Source organism: Anarhichas minor, unplaced genomic scaffold, assembly GCF_050575085.1.
Source record: "Anarhichas minor isolate MPS153535 unplaced genomic scaffold, ASM5057508v1 ptg000017l, whole genome shotgun sequence".
NCBI classification, from domain to species: Eukaryota; Metazoa; Chordata; class Actinopteri; order Perciformes; family Anarhichadidae; genus Anarhichas; species Anarhichas minor.
In genome coordinates, this window is record NW_027466463.1 from 6,281,187 (window position 1) to 6,297,772 (window position 16,586).

At 45.1% G+C, this 16,586-nt stretch overlaps 1 protein-coding gene across 6 annotated transcripts in view; it reads right to left on the reverse strand.

Annotated features, from left to right (window-relative positions):
* Nucleotides 1-277: 277 nt before the first annotated feature.
* Nucleotides 278-16,586, reverse strand: part of spag9b (sperm associated antigen 9b) — a 35,800-nt gene continuing 19,491 nt past the window's right edge. For 2 of the 6 annotated variants that reach the window (XM_076093120.1, XM_076093125.1), the window contains 24 exons: nucleotides 16,423-16,519; nucleotides 15,810-16,347; nucleotides 15,067-15,191; nucleotides 14,468-14,525; nucleotides 13,233-13,385; nucleotides 13,068-13,122; nucleotides 12,727-12,857; nucleotides 11,160-11,216; nucleotides 9,452-9,628; nucleotides 8,604-8,733; nucleotides 8,354-8,443; nucleotides 7,389-7,550; nucleotides 7,109-7,280; nucleotides 6,741-6,950; nucleotides 5,998-6,154; nucleotides 5,675-5,803; nucleotides 5,508-5,588; nucleotides 5,329-5,396; nucleotides 5,075-5,223; nucleotides 4,726-4,897; nucleotides 4,516-4,629; nucleotides 3,705-3,887; nucleotides 3,283-3,414; nucleotides 278-3,211 (listed from right to left, as the gene is read on the reverse strand). In XM_076093120.1, the coding sequence (XP_075949235.1) occupies nucleotides 3,093-3,211; nucleotides 3,283-3,414; nucleotides 3,705-3,887; nucleotides 4,516-4,629; nucleotides 4,726-4,897; nucleotides 5,075-5,223; nucleotides 5,329-5,396; nucleotides 5,508-5,588; nucleotides 5,675-5,803; nucleotides 5,998-6,154; nucleotides 6,741-6,950; nucleotides 7,109-7,280; nucleotides 7,389-7,550; nucleotides 8,354-8,443; nucleotides 8,604-8,733; nucleotides 9,452-9,628; nucleotides 11,160-11,216; nucleotides 12,727-12,857; nucleotides 13,068-13,122; nucleotides 13,233-13,385; nucleotides 14,468-14,525; nucleotides 15,067-15,191; nucleotides 15,810-16,347; nucleotides 16,423-16,519 (3,459 nt within the window). In that variant the 3' untranslated portion in view covers nucleotides 278-3,092. Of the gene's footprint in view, nucleotides 3,212-3,282; nucleotides 3,415-3,704; nucleotides 3,888-4,515; nucleotides 4,630-4,725; nucleotides 4,898-5,074; nucleotides 5,224-5,328; nucleotides 5,397-5,507; nucleotides 5,589-5,674; nucleotides 5,804-5,997; nucleotides 6,155-6,740; nucleotides 6,951-7,108; nucleotides 7,281-7,388; nucleotides 7,551-8,353; nucleotides 8,444-8,603; nucleotides 8,734-9,451; nucleotides 9,629-11,159; nucleotides 11,217-12,726; nucleotides 12,858-13,067; nucleotides 13,123-13,232; nucleotides 13,386-14,467; nucleotides 14,526-15,066; nucleotides 15,192-15,809; nucleotides 16,520-16,586 lie in introns of all 6 variants that reach the window. The other 4 variants (XM_076093123.1, XM_076093122.1, XM_076093124.1 and 1 more) reach the window with 4 other exon arrangements.

Sequence of the window (16,586 nt, forward strand, 5' to 3'; positions counted from 1 at the left end):
TGAACACATATATAAAAGTGGCATATTATGAGGCTGAGCTACGGATAAAAGTTTCTTACTTTACTTAAAAAAGGAGTTTTTAACCTATTTATGGAACGGATAATAAAGCTGGTTTAGTGTTTTTGCCTTTGGTTGGTTTGATGCTTTTACTGGTGAGTTCACTGTGGTGCTGCGAGGTTTAAGTCAAAGACAAACATCTATAAAGCTTGAGCTTTAAACCTGAAGACTAGCTGTAGGCTATATCATTGATGCAGACAAATGAAACATTACAAGCAGATGAAGCTGGCCCACAAAAGTTGCTTTAATTTGACTGTTAGAAATGCGTAAGGCCAGAGATGCCGCAGAAGTACAAGATGGTGTGTGTGTGTACCGCTAACTTGGAAGACAGAAAGTCCCTGTCAAGTTAAAGTATGCAGATGAGAGGGCGGACAGACCTGTGGAGGAGGGCGAGACGCTCCATCACTCAGTGGGGCGATCGCTCATTGACTTCACTTTGTCCTGCGTTAGCCCTAAACTGATTGTGTCAGGGTCTGTGGACAGGCTGCAGGCTTTCTACTTTAAATAAAAACGTCCTGAAGCAACCCCCCCCCCCCCCCACAGACATAGTGCATAGCTGAGTAAGGCCCCCCCACAACACAAATTCATATCGTTTCAAAAAAACAAACCCAAGCACATTTCATGTTCCATACATATATAATCATATATATATATATATTCAATGTACAAAGATACATTCTGAATTGCAAAGGCTCAATCATTGTAAATAAATACTGAAATGGCTAAACTGCAGTAACGTTTCACTCCTCTCTTGGAGAGGAGAGAGAGACACACACACACACACACACACACACACACACTAAGGCTAAGGACAGACATCCTCGGTTACTGTTCAAAACAAAGGAGGACAAAACAAAGAGCATACCAGTGCAGTGTACTGGTACACAGAGGCCAGAATTACACTCTTATTTTACACCCAAATGAACATCTTGTGCACTGTATTCAGAGAGTACAGTTTAAAAAGACAAAAAAAAAAAAAAAAAAGTTCATAAAAATAGACTTAAAACATCAGTTTGCCATCAGGATAAACATATAAACAGGACAACTTCAGGTAACATTCTGCTTAAAGCAGCGCCGCAAAACCAAAAGTGTCAATGTTAGAATTCTGACCTCTAAATGTCAAGATACGGATTAATAGGGGGGGGGGGGGGGGGGGGGGGTGTTACGTAATCCTCTCGCGTGGCGGCTTTTTTATCCTCTCATAATAACGGGTCCAGCTCAATCTCTTCTCTCACACCCTGAAAATACGTCAATTCCCAAAATATGAAAGTCTAAAAATATATCGTATCTATACACCGGGATTTCTGTTACAAAAAGCGTGCATTTCACCTGCACGGAGGCAGCAGACTCGAACATGCTGCTCTAACAGTTGGAGAGACGCGGTTATTGTTTCAGCATGTGGAGAAACTAGCCGGCCTTAATTCTTTATACTTTGGTAGCAAGCGCAGCAACATTCTTTCAAGGAAAAATAAATACTTTGTCACACTAGAAAAGCAGAGTAAATCAAGTCTTTTCAAGCCTCGATACCTTGTTTTAAAGTGTCTACCGACACATCGTTCAGCAACCAAAACTGACATCAAGGACGGGCTGACTTACAGCGCGTGGTGGTAGCCGCCGCCGCCGCTGCTGCTGCTTTTCATTCCATAATTAAGGGTTCGGTGAACGGGATTCTGTCAGTCACGGAGTTACTTTGTGCCTCTAACGTGTCATCAATACATTCAAGTCACAGAGCTGATATTCTGAAAAACAATGACAAGACACGTTAGCGGCTCAGTGGTGCTCTGAGCTGAGTGCTGAGGTCAGCATGCTGATGTGCTCACACTGACCATGGTAATGTTAACCGTCTTAGATTAGCATGCTAACATTTGCTAATTAGCACTAAACACAAAGCACAGCAGAGGCTGATGGGATTGGCATTAGCTTTGCAGCGATTGGGTCATAAACGACAGTATTGGACACAATAATATTTTGACCTGATGACGCTCGATGTAAAGTCAGGGGATCTAGAAAGGTAAAGGTGCCACATATTTCGATTGCCTCTCAATGGCTCTCAACATGGCGAAGGTGAACCGCGTGTTTAGCGACACTTACTGCTGTTCTGAAGGTGAAATGTCTTTCTTCCATCATGCAGCAGATGGAATATTTTTGGGGAATATCATCAGCACAGAGGTAAGTGTTATTAGGCAACCCTCTGGGCTTCATCAGAACATTGCAGAACATGTCTTTTTCAGAATGTCGGCTGCTTTGCTCCGTGACTGGAATGTAAATATGGTGAAGCTCGCATGAGACAGAAACTGGGACTTGCATCTTGAATGTTAAGATCAATGCGGGGCCGTGCTGACCAGAGGAAGCTGATGTATTGCATTTGACTTAAACAAGTCCTGACCAGGAGACAACCGGCAATCAATTCAATTTGTCTTGCATACAATCAAAAGCCAAGTTCTCAAAGGATGAAAAATCCCCAAAAAAACAACAAGAACATGAAATAGGATTTGGGATTCATCAAGAGGCGCTCATGAGTTGCTCCCACGCATGATCGCCCCAGTCTTACATTATTAGAGGCAACAGGGGAGCTCACAGGTGATTATTCAGTTTGACCGACTTAGCTTCATGTCGACTCCAACATGAAGACAACAAGTGAACTGAGTGAAGGGAACCCGGAAATGTCAGCAGGAAAATTCATTAGATTTGCTGAAGAAATAGAACAAAACGTTCTGTATCCAATAACAGCTTTACCTCAAAGGATATTAGAAGATAGAGAAGAGGCATTATAACAGATTCAAATTCAAAAAATATATTTTTTTTTTCAAAGGAACAAATAACAACATGCAGTTTGTGTGAATCTGTTTGCACTGCTCCAGTCCACTTTACCACCGAGTACTCTCAGTTTCTGCTCGTTATCGTTCAGGAAGAAACAAAGTGCTGATTAAACTCCGTCTGAAGAGGGGAGTCGTCCACATTAACTCCTCCATCCACGGCGGCCCGTTTGAGAGAAAAGGCAAATCGGGCCTCGAGGGGGTCCCCGAGGTCAGAGTTCAGTCGTCGCTGGCGAGGACCTGCCAGACGATGAGGTGGCTGCGCTCGGCTTTAGCCAGGAAGGGCTGCAGCTTGACGGGGGGCTGCTCGCCCTCCTCCGCCTCGCCATCCTCGTCACCTGCAGACATACAGAGAGACGGTCACGCGCGTCTCTGGACGGTTTTATCCACTACATGTAGCAAGACTCACCCATCCTGAAGTCGATGTAGCCTTCTCCTCCGCTCATCACCAGCATGGACTTGGTTCCTTCCTGAGCCGCGGCATCTGTCGTCTTGTCACCTGCTGCCTCGGCTCCGCAGGACGCAGATGGAACTGCATGACCTGAGAGCACAGAGCCACAAACTGTAAATAACACCAAACGAGTCCAGATTGTGTTTATCTGGGACAGACCTTCTTATCTTATCTGTATACTGTGTTCTTAATGAGACCACAGCTCTCTGATTCACTAGTTTATAATCTGCATTTAATAACACAAGAAGATTATCTCACATTGTGTAATCACATCGCATTTTGCAAGTGTACAAAAGGATATATTTGGGAGGTCTTAAAATGTTTGACAGCAGAGTTAATGAATACCACTGGGATGTAAAGAAACGGCCGGGTTTGTTTACCTGGGACGGCAGTGAAGAACTTGACGGCGTCTCTGTGACCGTGGAAACAGAGCTGAGCGTGAGCCATGGAGCAGTACGGAACAAACGTCCCGGCTGTCACTTTGTCACTGCTGTCGTCGCCATAGACACGAACCACGCTTCCTGGATGGTTGCTCGCCGATGCCTTGGTTACCTTGTTCGCTGCTAATGGAGCGGTGGAAGAGAGAGAGAGAGAGAGACACAGACTGAAGAGGCAGAACAAAACCCTCAGTCTGTGAAATCCACCTTCTGGACAATGTTCAATACGCACTTCGTGTGGACCTAATGTGATATTCTTGTTGCATGTATTATATTATTACTACAAGGGCGCTGAATATCACAAAACTCTAATCACAAACGGAAGTTGTAAGAGGTTCTGACAGAGAACTGAAGCCGTTAATATCATCTATGCTCCCTTCAAAGCCACAAGACGCCACTGGCTATGAGTCACTTTACCTTATTGAACACGGGAGTAAAGCAGGGAAACTGCTCTAAATATAGCATACACTAAAACTGATATTGATTATTTGAGGTGGGCCTTTCTTTTAGGCGTCTACAACAGGTTTTGCCGCTGTCCACAGCAGTGCTTTGCTTCTGTTTCGGTACTTCTACAACCCCACTTTAAGCAATCTGAATTATCCAGATATTTGAATTACTACAAAATGTGGAGCGATAGTGGTGATGAGGGACTGCAAATACATAGGCAGCAACAAGAGAAACAGTGTGAATGTGTGTCGACCAGAAGTTTATCCCTGTAAAAACAAAAAGATACCAGTCTAGCTCCCGAACTCACTCTCTGTTAAAGGGATGGAGATGATGACTCCGTTTCCAGTGCCGATCCACAGCCGGTTACTTGACACCATGAGCGCCGTGATCCTCACAAATGAGAAACCTAGTTTCCCCGTACCTGCGTACAGAAAAGAACACAAAATCGGAGCTGATTCATCAGAGTCTGTCTGCGCCTGACGAGAGTCGGTCGTTGCAAGGAAAGCGCTGAACTGACCCAGCATCTTGCTGACGTAGGGCTCGATGTCGACGTCCTGAAGGTGCTGGAAGGTGTGAGCGTGGAACAGCCTGAGAGTGGAGTCCAGTCTGATGGACACCCAGATGCCGTCACCGTCCCAGGCCAGCTGACGGACCTGGCTGTCCTTACGAGGGTGGGCGTCAAACGACTTCTGCAAAGGGGAACCAAATATGCAGGGAGCAACTTTAGAGCGACGTTGATCAACGAACCAGTCAGGCAGATCATTTATTGTTTTGAGATGCTGTAGTGTGACATGCTTTCAGTTGACTGCAGAACTCTAATTAATATAATATACAAATAAATGTCTGAGGGTTAAGACTGGTCATACCTCGATCTTCATGGCTTTGGGCTGCACCACATAGATCTTGTTCCTGTAGCCACACCACACCTTGTCGTGTACTATGGTCATGCAGCGGATGGCGTGGTGCGGCCTCCCCAGGTCTAACAGATGGTAGTTGGTCAGATCCCACTGTCCGTCTGCCACACACGAAGGACGTCAAGATGCACGGTTATATTTACAGATAAATGACACATCCGGTCGATATCACTTTGTTTGTTTTAGAAGGACTCGTGTTCCCTTACCTACTCCTCTGTGGAAAATGGCTAAAGTGCCATCAGAGAGACCCACCAGTACACGGCCTTTCACGTGCCTGTGGGAAGAGAAACAAATGCTTCCGAAACACAGCTTGAAAAAAAAAAAAGAAAGTAGCAGCATGAGAGTGAAGCGGTAAGACGTCCACCGTCTGATCCAGCGTACTTACACTATGCCGAGCACAGAGTCCTTCAGCTTGATCGAATGGAGACACTTCTTCCACTGGGCCACGGAGGAGTGGACGTACACGCTGCAATCAGAAAAAGGTTTCTCCATCATCAGTTTTTCTGGACTTGCGGTGCAGTGCGCCGGGGCAACGCCGACGTTGACACTCACCATCCGTTCTGCGCCCCCAGCCACATGGTGGGCAGGACGCTGCTCATCTTCTGAGCCTCTTCTCTCATCAGGTCCTGCTCCTCCGCGTCGGGGTTTGAACTCACGCCGTCTTTCAACAGATCGCTCTCCCTGGTCATAAAAAGAGATTTTGACTCAAAGGTTTAATGCTTTGTAATAATAATTTACCATCACACAAATAAATGTTTTTTACAGTGCTTTGATTGTTGTTGCTCATTGGGGTTTTGTTTATGGTCGTGCTGATGAAATTGCACGTTTTTATTGGACAGACTGGATCGTAACGACATTGGGCCTCCCGGTGTTACCTCTGAGAGTAGTTGGCTGGAGCCTCTGCTGTCTGTTGAGCTCCCAGTGGATCAGTGAAGACGTGTTCGGTGTAGGCCCCCCTCAGGCTCTCTCTTTGGTCTGCAGGCCCCGCACTGGCCTCCGTCGCCTCGGTGGCTTCCTCTGCTGGTCGGGATTCTGTAGAGAGGATCATCTCTTAGTAAACCGGGCAGGCTATTATGTGGAAGTAACATTCATGCTGTCATTTCAGCCTTATTACTGTAGGTGCCAGATAGGTGAAATAGTTAGTGTGTTGATGCTCCGACGACAGATTTAGAACTTCCCTCACTTGTGAGAACGAGCTGCATTCACGCACATAGTGGGTTTATTATTTAATTACTAATTAATTTAAACTTATCGATGTTGTATTGAAGAGATATGTCCATATTGTTGCAGAATATTTTCCACCACACTGGGTGAGATTACAGAAATGATTTTCCCCACCTGTAAGAATGCATGAGTTAACAGGTGTAGTTGAAAGGTGACAAATTCCTTGTTTTTAATGATCCTCACTGCACGTGCAATGTGCACATTACATGCAAGAGGAGGTGCAAATGCAGACAACATGATAGGATAGAGCTGAATCAAATGATCTACTTTATATTATGTACATCTATTGTTTAACCCATGAATACATTCTGAGATAAATACTGGTCCTGATCACAGAGAACACATGCTAATGTCAGGTGGGGAAAAAAGGTATCAAACAGTAAACATCTCTGACCACTTTCTCCTTCTTCTCCTGGACTGCCTGCTGTCTGAGGAACAGCTGCTGCTCCCTCTGCTTCACAGCCCACAACGGTGATGCCTCCCAGCACGCCATCGCCACACGCCGAGCTGCTGTCGGTCGACGGCGAGCCGGCGTCACCCGCCGGTCCCGTCTCGGCGTTCGGAGCGACTTCCTCACCAGCTGGGTAGTCCGTCTCTCTTGCACCTAAATAAAAGCACACACGCGTAAATCATGAATGAGACACTGACGTTCCCTCACAGCTCCTCTCTGTGCCGCTGAATGCAGAGCGAGCCAGTTGCAAACAGACGCCAGTAATAAAATCTCTCTCTCGCCGCAGCCGTCAGATGCACTCGTCCGCTGACCTGGAACACTGGCGATGCAGAGGACGTCGGAGTTACACACGAAGAAGCTCTCCAGGATGTTTCCAGCCTGGTTGGCATCAATGACCACAGCTTTGGTGGTGGACTCGGTGCTGGTGCAGATCCAAACCAGCGACGACAACTCGTCGTGCTGCCGCAACTCCTTCTGCTGCTCCTGAAACCACGAACAAAAGAAGTGTGATGAGAATTATCTAGCATTTCATTATAGGGTTAGCTTCATCACCATGTGTCCTTTTGTGTGTGTGTGTGTGTGTGTGTGTACTTTGAGGTCTTGATCCAGTTTATCCAGGCTGCTCTGAGATCCTATTTTCTTCTTCGGGCTCTCTGGTCCAGGCACGTCACTGTAAAACACGCTGGCCCCAACGATGGAACCTCCGTCTCTGGTTTTACCTCCGGAGAGGTTCACACCAGCAGCACACCACAGCTGGAGCACAGACAGATACAATGAGACACGCAGGAGATGCATCACTGCATCGACAGAATGCACCAGAGCTAAAAGTAGGAACTATTTTCTTTCTACCGAACTAGAACCGCCAAACACATCACCGTGCAGAGGGGAGCATGCAGCTACTCGAGGAGTAGGCAACAATTACAATCCTACATTAAACTGCACACAACAAGGTCTGTGGATATTTTGTGGAGTCATGATTTCCGGAGAGCGACATCGATGTAGAGAATTTTTGTGGCGCTTTGAGCACCACAAGCCGAGTGCCATCTAGTTGCACTATACTGGAGAGAAGGCAGACATCTCTGCGGCCGATATCTCCAACACTTGGTAACTTACACCAAAACCATCTAGACTGATAAATAGGACAGCAGGTAAGAGGATTTGATTTTGGGGGGGGGAACTGTCCCTTTGTTTTTTGAGATTGCAGGTTGCAACCAACTGAAACTTCTCCCATGTGCCAAGCGTGTAGGAGAACTACGGTGGCCGACGCAAAACAAGCGAGCGGTCCTATCTAGAGCCAGTGTTTGGTTTGTCCGTTCTGGGCGACTGTAGAAACACGGGCTGCTCCGTATGCAGATATAACCGTCTCATTGTAAGGTAACAACAACACAGCGATTCTTAGTTTCAGGTGATTATACACTAAAGAAAACAAAGTTTATATTATATTCCATTTCTGCCTACAGATCCCCCTGAATGCTACACACTGCCCCATAAATGTTGAAGACAAAAGCTGACAAGACATTTTGTATGTTATTACAGTTATTATCCAGTAACAATACCTTCACAGAAGCATCTTTCTCATCCAGTGGTCGGAGGAAGACGGGAACAGGTAGATTCTTCACCTTACTCTCCGTCTGACCACCGTTGGACTGAAAGACAACAAACAGCACCGCTGCATTACAGCTCCTTTCTATTACAGTTAACATCACAACAGTTCTACCGTCACCTGAAGAAGAAGAGACAAACTGTAGTAGTGACAACAGGAGACAAGAAGGGCTACTGCCCCAGTGTCTGTGCTCATCTCCTTACTTTGTGTTTCTTCGGCAGACTCCAGCCGTAAGCCTGCACTCTGCCGTCCTCCTTCTGAACGTGGGCTTTGACCTGCTGGTACTGGGCCCTCTTCTGCTCCCGCCTGGACACCACGTTATCGGTGGCCACTCTGTGGGACAGAACAGCGGCTCACTGACAAAGATGGCTATTTCTGGACAGTTGGGTTTTCCGCGAAAAATAAAACGACAGAGAGGGTGCTTTCACACCCAAGCCCTTTGGGTCGGTCAAAACCCACCTGTTAGTATGGTTCCTACGGGCTGGTGTGAAAGCTGTCAATGGAACCCCGGTGCTCACCAAACAGCCAAACCGAGTCGTTAAAACTGCTGCGCTTAAATCCATGAATCTTTGTACTTTGTCAGTTTATTAAGTCCATTAAACAGTGTGTGTCAGCCCATCCACAGTACAACAATATATCATTTTTCTCCACCTGATCCGGTCCAAATGAACCCAACTACAGGTGTGAAAGCACCCTGAGATAGTTACTGTGCGACTAGTTTGACGAAATGTGCAATCAAAATGATTATCATTTTTATCATGCTCAATTCAAGTGTTTGATTTGAATCATCTCACACCTGACACACCGTAGCAATGAAAGGTACCTCATGGACAAAGTCTACCAAACCCAATGTACCCTGATAGTGTCATTGTTGTTGGAGACATTTCTGCAAGTCACGCCAATTAAAGGTGTCTGGTTGACCGGAGTGAGTTGCATCATCAGTTGCTGCAGGGACCCACGTGGGGAACTCTCTGTGACTTTAATGCTTCCGATGTGTTTAATTGATTTTGTCCAAGACCACAACGAAGTCCCCCCCCCCCGACTGACTTACTCCTCATTGAGGAAATCGAAGGCTTTGCTCTTGTCACTGGGCAGCTGCTGCAGGGTGCTGCTCCTCTTCTTGACGGACGGCTGAATCTGAGAGGTGGGTGCGTTGTACTTGACGTTCACCGGGGCCTCCATCAGAGGCTTCTTGGGCGCACCCGACGAGCTGAACAAACGGCTGAAACTGGAAGTGTAAGGGCGGGGAAGTGGGGAGGGGACAAAAAGAAAGAAGCACACAGACAAACGTATAGAGGGGTGGACACAAGCAGTAGCTCCAGCGGCAGAAGTGAGGTTCATTTTCCCACGCCAACACACCATGCCAGAGTTGATACGGATAGCAGACATTGAATACATTAATAGGTCTCCTAAACAGCAAAGCACCAGAGCACGCTTGAGTGCAGGGTTAATACTGTGCACCAACTGGGACGTTAGTCAACAACACAGGGCAAAACTGGACAATGACACGTTTCACTTCCCCCTAACTCTACAGTGAGAGCACACGCTATTTATCTCATTATATCTGTCAGTTTATATACACGGCAACAGCTGCTAAGCATGTTTCAAATAAATACGTTTATAGCAGAGACTTCAAGTTGTAACTTAAATAGAAGAAAAAGGCCCTGGTAAGTTTATCTTTCTGAGTGTATTTGCTGTAAATTTCCCCGCTGTGGGACTAATAAAAGGATTATCTTCTCTTGCTTCCACCCATATTCGTGCCCCCCCCCCCACACACACACCTCCTGCACACAGACATCACAAAATAAGGAAGAATATAGAGGGAGAAACAGAACAGGAGAGATAGTGGATTTATCAGAGTTTTCCCAAACCCCTTTGCCAAAAACGTGCCCCAAACAATGTCCTTCAAACCAAACCAAACCCATTCCTTATGAAACTCAACGAAGGAGAGCCGGGGTCACATCACAGAGATTAGGTCTTTCTAATTTGGTTGCTCTAGGTGCATTTTTCCCCAATCTCAGGTCTCTCAAAAGCTTCTATCATGCTTGATGTTTACAACAGAAAACGATTACTTCGGTATTTTTTTAACCCAGATCCTATTTTTCATGTTTTTGTTTCCAAATGACTAATGGGAACAATTTGTGAAACGAGTCCAGTATTAAGTGAGAGCGCTGCTGCTGCTGCTAAACGGACCGGAGTGTAATCGATCGGGGCAAAGTCCTCACTGTCAATGTGCGTCCACGTAGTATTTCTCTGTGGGGTTCTTCCCATAATGTTGTCAGACACTTTAATAACAATCTGAGCCGGTCGGTGGTAAAAACAAGCTCTTTTAGTGCACGTACATTGATGATGCAGAATTGCTCGATTACATTCCAGCCCTTTTAGCGGCTGCCATCTGAAGTGTTCTGTTGTCCCCATTAGTCCCTTAGACACAAAAACATAGATAGTGTAAATTACCCTTTAACTTTTAATAAAGAATTAAAGACAATCATGACAGTACAGCAGCTCAGATCTGAGATCAGAGCCACCCTCTCCTGGCTGGCTCTCCTCTGTTAAGAGTTTGTTTTCAAGAGGAAAACAATCGGAAGCCAGTTAAGATAGACACCGTTAACATGTCAAAGATTTACCTACATCCTGGAGGGAAAACAACCCCACAACATGGAATACAAAAGAGAAGCAAAATGAAACGCATCAATAACACAGCAGTCGCACTGTGGTTGGTATTTGAGAGCTCAAGTGAAAAGAAAAGAGGAGCTTACAACTGCCAGAGGCTGGATTTCTTCTTCTCTGGAAGAGCTGGGTTCTCCTTTGACGCCCTGTGAGAGACAATTCACTCTGAATCAAACCGAATGCTTTAGAAGGAGCTTCACAGTCAGTTCCTACATTTCTACTTGAAACCGTAGTCGGACAAATTTTGCTTCTATAGTACAGCGTTGCATTTCCCCTTGGTGGGTGGTGCGTTAAGAAACGGGCAACAGTATTCAATTGCAGCGGTACTTCATGATCAAATCATCAAATCATAGCAGTGTAGGATGACACACAGATTTAATATTAGGACTGAACGATTTATTGTTTCTATTTCAACGAGTGCAATTCTCTGGCGACACAAAAACTAAATCTTGGCTTTGTCCGGGTAATATGCTCTGTGCACTAGTAGTCATGTACTACTTACACTTGGCCAAAGATGGTTTTGTGGGGGAATAAATATCACTCTGTGAATTATTTTTGATGTTTGAAAAAGATAAGGAGATGTGGGCTGTGTCTTTTTGCTGTCCATGAAAAGACTTAAGACAAGTGTTCTCCTGCACAGGCCGTCCAGGTCAGTTATCAGAATCCACCAATTACACTGAGACCACCTCGTTAAGGCTTACTACCTTAAAACTGTGACGCGTGAACTCAAAACTCAATTAGATGCTATCAGTTAGATATCAAAAAGTGTCTGACTTTGTCATTACTACCATGACAGTATGCAGCCACTATGTATCCAGTGGTAGAAAGTAATTAAGTACATTTACTAAGTACTGCGAGTAGAATTTTGAAATACTTTTACCTCCCACTTCTACTGCATTTCTGAGGAAAATATTGTACTTTTACTCACGTACATTTATCTGACAGCTTTAGTTACTGGTTGCTTTTAACATTAAAAAACAAAAATCATATGTTTATCTAATATGATGCAGTGCAATACTACTAATCTAACTAGTAGTATATAAATCTAAAATTGGCTCCAAAATGATAAACTACACCATTAAAATGCTCTTACATGTATTTGTGACTGATAAAAACAGAATAATATCATATTCTACAATAATATAACACATACACCGAGACATTCTGCATAGTCAGTACTTCTATTTTTGATACTTTTGATAGTTTGAGTACAGGTTGATGCCAATACTTTTGCTTTTACTTTAGTAATCATTTGATTTCAAGCCTTGTATTTGTAATGGAGTACTTTTGGAGTATTATATTTCTAGTAGTACTTCTTGTATACAACTGTGCACTATATACAACTCCACTTTTGAATGTCATCATTATATGAGAATACTATAGATTACTGTCCAGCATACCACTAATGTAATAAATGTGAGGTAAATTGATTATTTCTTCTATAGAAAACTTGTTACAGTGATGTTTCTCTGTAGCTGAATAGACCTGGATGTAGAAACAACAGATACAAAGTCATTAGAACTGCTGCAATCTGATCTTCTTTAATACCATGGAGCCCACAAATCAGAAAAACTGAAACTAGATATGTCCGTCCATTTGTTCAGCCCTAGAGTACTTCATATTGTCCACCATTTGCCTCCGTTGCTGCTGTCTTACCGGATCATCTCTGTCCATCGGACGGCCTCCTGCAGCTCCATCAGCCTCTCCTTGTACTGGTTCCTCTCCATCAGGACTCTGGCCATCTCCACCCTGGTGAAGCGCTTCCTCTGTGCTGTGGGCACATCGCTCTGCAGGCACAACACCAGCATGAGAACACCAAACCACTCTCCAATACACATAATATGTACGACACACGGGCATTTTATTTAAATTCAGATGATCAATATGAGGGCTACGGAGCTATTTAAAAAGGGACCACTAATGGTTCAACAAACTTCTGCCACTAATCCATACAGGTGTGTCACTCTCTCGGATCAAAACAAACATCAAGGACTCACATCATCCTCGTTGTCATTCTTGACGTTCTGTTTGGCCTCAAGCTCTGCTCGAATCCTGCAAGAGAGCACACAAATGCTAAGTCTTTCGCCACCACATTTAAACAGTAGATACTCAAATGCAATAGTAGACATGTATTTATGCGTTTTGAAGCCAAACCAACTCACTTCTTCAGTTCGTCTTCCAAGTCTTTGTTCTTGTCCTCCAGTTTGGACTTGGCCTGAGTGACGGCATCCAGCTCACCTCGCAGGGCCTCCTTCTCACAAGACAGCTCGTCTATTTGTCCTATGAGGTCATTTTTCACCACGTTCAAAGCATTTCTGGAAACAAATACACATGGACATTCTAAATGTGATACCGTCACTAAACACAGGGTGGCAGCACTGTCCTGTTTCTCAACAATATCAATCTTTAGAATAAAGTGCAGCGAGACGCAGACCAACAGCCAGCAGCACCTCCTGGAAAAGGACTTAAATCACAGTTACAAACACTGATACAGAGGTGGGACATGTTAGGTTCAATGCCAATGAACAGCATCTGTTACCATTAAACATGTCAATTGGCAGTTTGACGTGCAATGATTTCAAATCATGCTCTAGGTGGCACGCCTCAGAAGAGCTCAGAAGAGCAGTCGTCTAGTCATTTAGAAACTTCCTGGTTTGATTCCCCGGCTCCTCCAGTGTTCTTGTGAGCGAGACGCTAACCCACACTGACCCTCAGTGCTCCTGATGAGCAGGTTGGCACCTTGCATGGCAAAAGTCAGTGTATGAAAGGAAAATCAATGAGTTGTGCATTAAAATCCCAGTAGATCAGACGTTTCTGAAATACTCAAACCAGCCGGTCTGGGAGCAACAACCATGTTACTTTCAAAGTCACTCAAGTCTTCCTCATTCTGATGCTTGGGTTCAGCTTTAGCAGACGCTCTTGACTACGTCTACATAATGCATCGAGTTGCTGCCGCGTGATTTATATTTGATTTAATAAAAAAGTGTTTGCAAATGTTTTATTATTATTATTTCATTTTTAATGTTACTCAAATGTACGTGTTGTTTTTGATGTTAAACTCTTTGTTGCTGTTATTCTTGACCAGGTCTCCCATGTAACAGAGATCCTTGATCTCAATGGGACTAGCCTGGTTAAATAAAGGCTGAATAAAAATGGCCGGCGAGTGCTTATGCCTTACACAAAGTGCATGAGCAAGAAACGATGACAACAAGCATATACAGAATAAATCGGGAGGGTAACATGACCCACTAATGTAGCAATGTCTGCAGAGGAAATGGAGTTACTTCAGTGTTAAAAGTCCTTTGTGAAAGTAAAAGTGTTTGTCTTTGTTAATGGGGCACGTGAGTGAAAGATGGCTTTAAAAAAAGAAAAGAAGAAAGTTCTACTGATCACTTACTTGGTCTCCAGCAGCTGGGCGTTCTCATGGATGAGATGTTCGACTTCCCGACCCATACCTGAAAATGATCACCCGTAATGTGAATACAGACTGTTTCATCTCATGGTGTGCTCCATCATAAAAGGAGAAAATAAAACATGTTATTGAAAGATCTCATCAATAAAGAAGTGGTTCTTATGTCTATCCTACTCAGTGACACATTGTTCTCAGCCTTACCTAGAAAGTTGTAGTCTGAGGGTCATGCAACAAATCAGGAAGAGGTTTATGAGACTGTGAGTAAGTTAAATAGTCTCATGTGTACTCAATCTCTAGTCTATGGTGGTACTGCCCTTCACAACACAGTAGCACTATTCACTATTCTGCACATCCATCAGAAAGTCACAGAGGGAACCGAACACAGAATCAAGGACACACATGATGAGAATAAGGAGCTGGTAACGAGATCTTCAGGGAATCTATTGATACACACCAGAGAACTCATCTGTAAAGGATGAAACAAGCCCGGGCAGCCAAAGGAAGAGACGATTCAGAGATTATAACGGTTTGTGAAAGTGAAGCCGTTGATGACATTAAAACATCAAGTCCGGGAGGCTTCTTACCCAGCATGTCGGCTCCATCGTCCACGTCTCCTATCAGGTCGTTGCCTGCGGATGACAGCTCCGCAAACAGAGAGTCGGTGTTGCGGTCGAAGGCCAGATTCTCTATGCCACCTTTAGTTGGTGTGCTGGGCGGAGAGGAGGAGGAGGAGGTCGGGGGAGGAGATGTGAAACAAGAAGGGGAGGAAATGAGGATCATCGAGAGGAAGGGGGAATGATATTGCAATATGGATAATTAGCAAAATATTGCCATCATAATAAATGTAAACGCCACTTTTAAAACAATTTGGTAACAATTCCAACTGGCATTATAACGTGTAACATTAGTTTGGGATGTCATTCTGAATATGTTTATTGCTCTGTGACAGAGCTCCACTGCTGTCCACAAACTATTAAGAACACAATAATTAGCCGGTGATAGAGAGGGAGGGAGACATGATATTGTTTAAATAGGAGGTAAACGGGGGTCTCTCGGACATATAGAGCCATGCCAGCCTCACCCTTTAACATTTTACAGTAAATGTGAAGATATATGAAGAAGAGTTTGGTTGTATTTCCTGCATCCAGCAGCAAAAGTAAACTGCAGTGAATGAGCCGCGGCCTGTAGAGGCTCGCTGTGGACGACATGCTGGACTCTATGTGAAGAGCTGAGCGGATCGGATGGAACGGTTCTCGGGATACGAGGACACAGAGAGAGATTCGCTTTATAGTTAGATGATGACAAAACGTCTGATCGAGTCCTGTACCTTGCTCCTCTGAAGCCATCGAGGTCCATATCCAGCTCAGGGGTGGACTCTATGATGGCCTGCACCTCAGACTTCTCCCGGTTGTCTGCTCCATCTAATACAACCAGCAGAGATTTGGAAAAGAAGAAGAATGAGCGAGCTAGTACACTCAAACAGGGGGATGAACATGATAAATGTGTTTTAAAGGCAGAGTCCTGACCATCCCGTCCATGCTGACTCTGCTGTCCCTCTTGCACTGCCGCGATGTTTTTACTGTTCTCTGGCTTTCCCCTGCTCCAGTCCAGGTTCTTGTTGAGCCTGTCTGAGACTTCCCGTTCCGCAGACTCCGTGGCAACATCGGAGGCAGCAGTGGACAGGGGTGTGACGGAGGCAGACCCTCCACCCAGGCTGGACGCCGGACTCATTCCCGTGGCTGCTCCATCGCGAGGCGATAGCGGCGTGGTGGACTGAGAGTTAGCACTGTGTGTAGACGTGGGGGTGTTGGATTCAGAGGTACCACCCTGAGAGGACATGGAGGTGTTGGACTTGGAGCCTCCACCTTGTGAGGACACAGGAGTTCCACTTTTGGAGACACTTCCCTGGTTGGCTGGCGTACTGGACTTGGAGCCTCCACCTTGTGAGGACACAGGAGTTCCACTTTTGGAGACACTTCCCTGGTTGGCTGGCGTACTGGACTTGGAGCCTCCGCGGTTGAAACCGGACAATTCATCCTTAAGGTGGAGGAAGAGGAAGTGGAGAAGAAGAGAGCCAGGGAAAAACAAAAGACAAAACTATGAT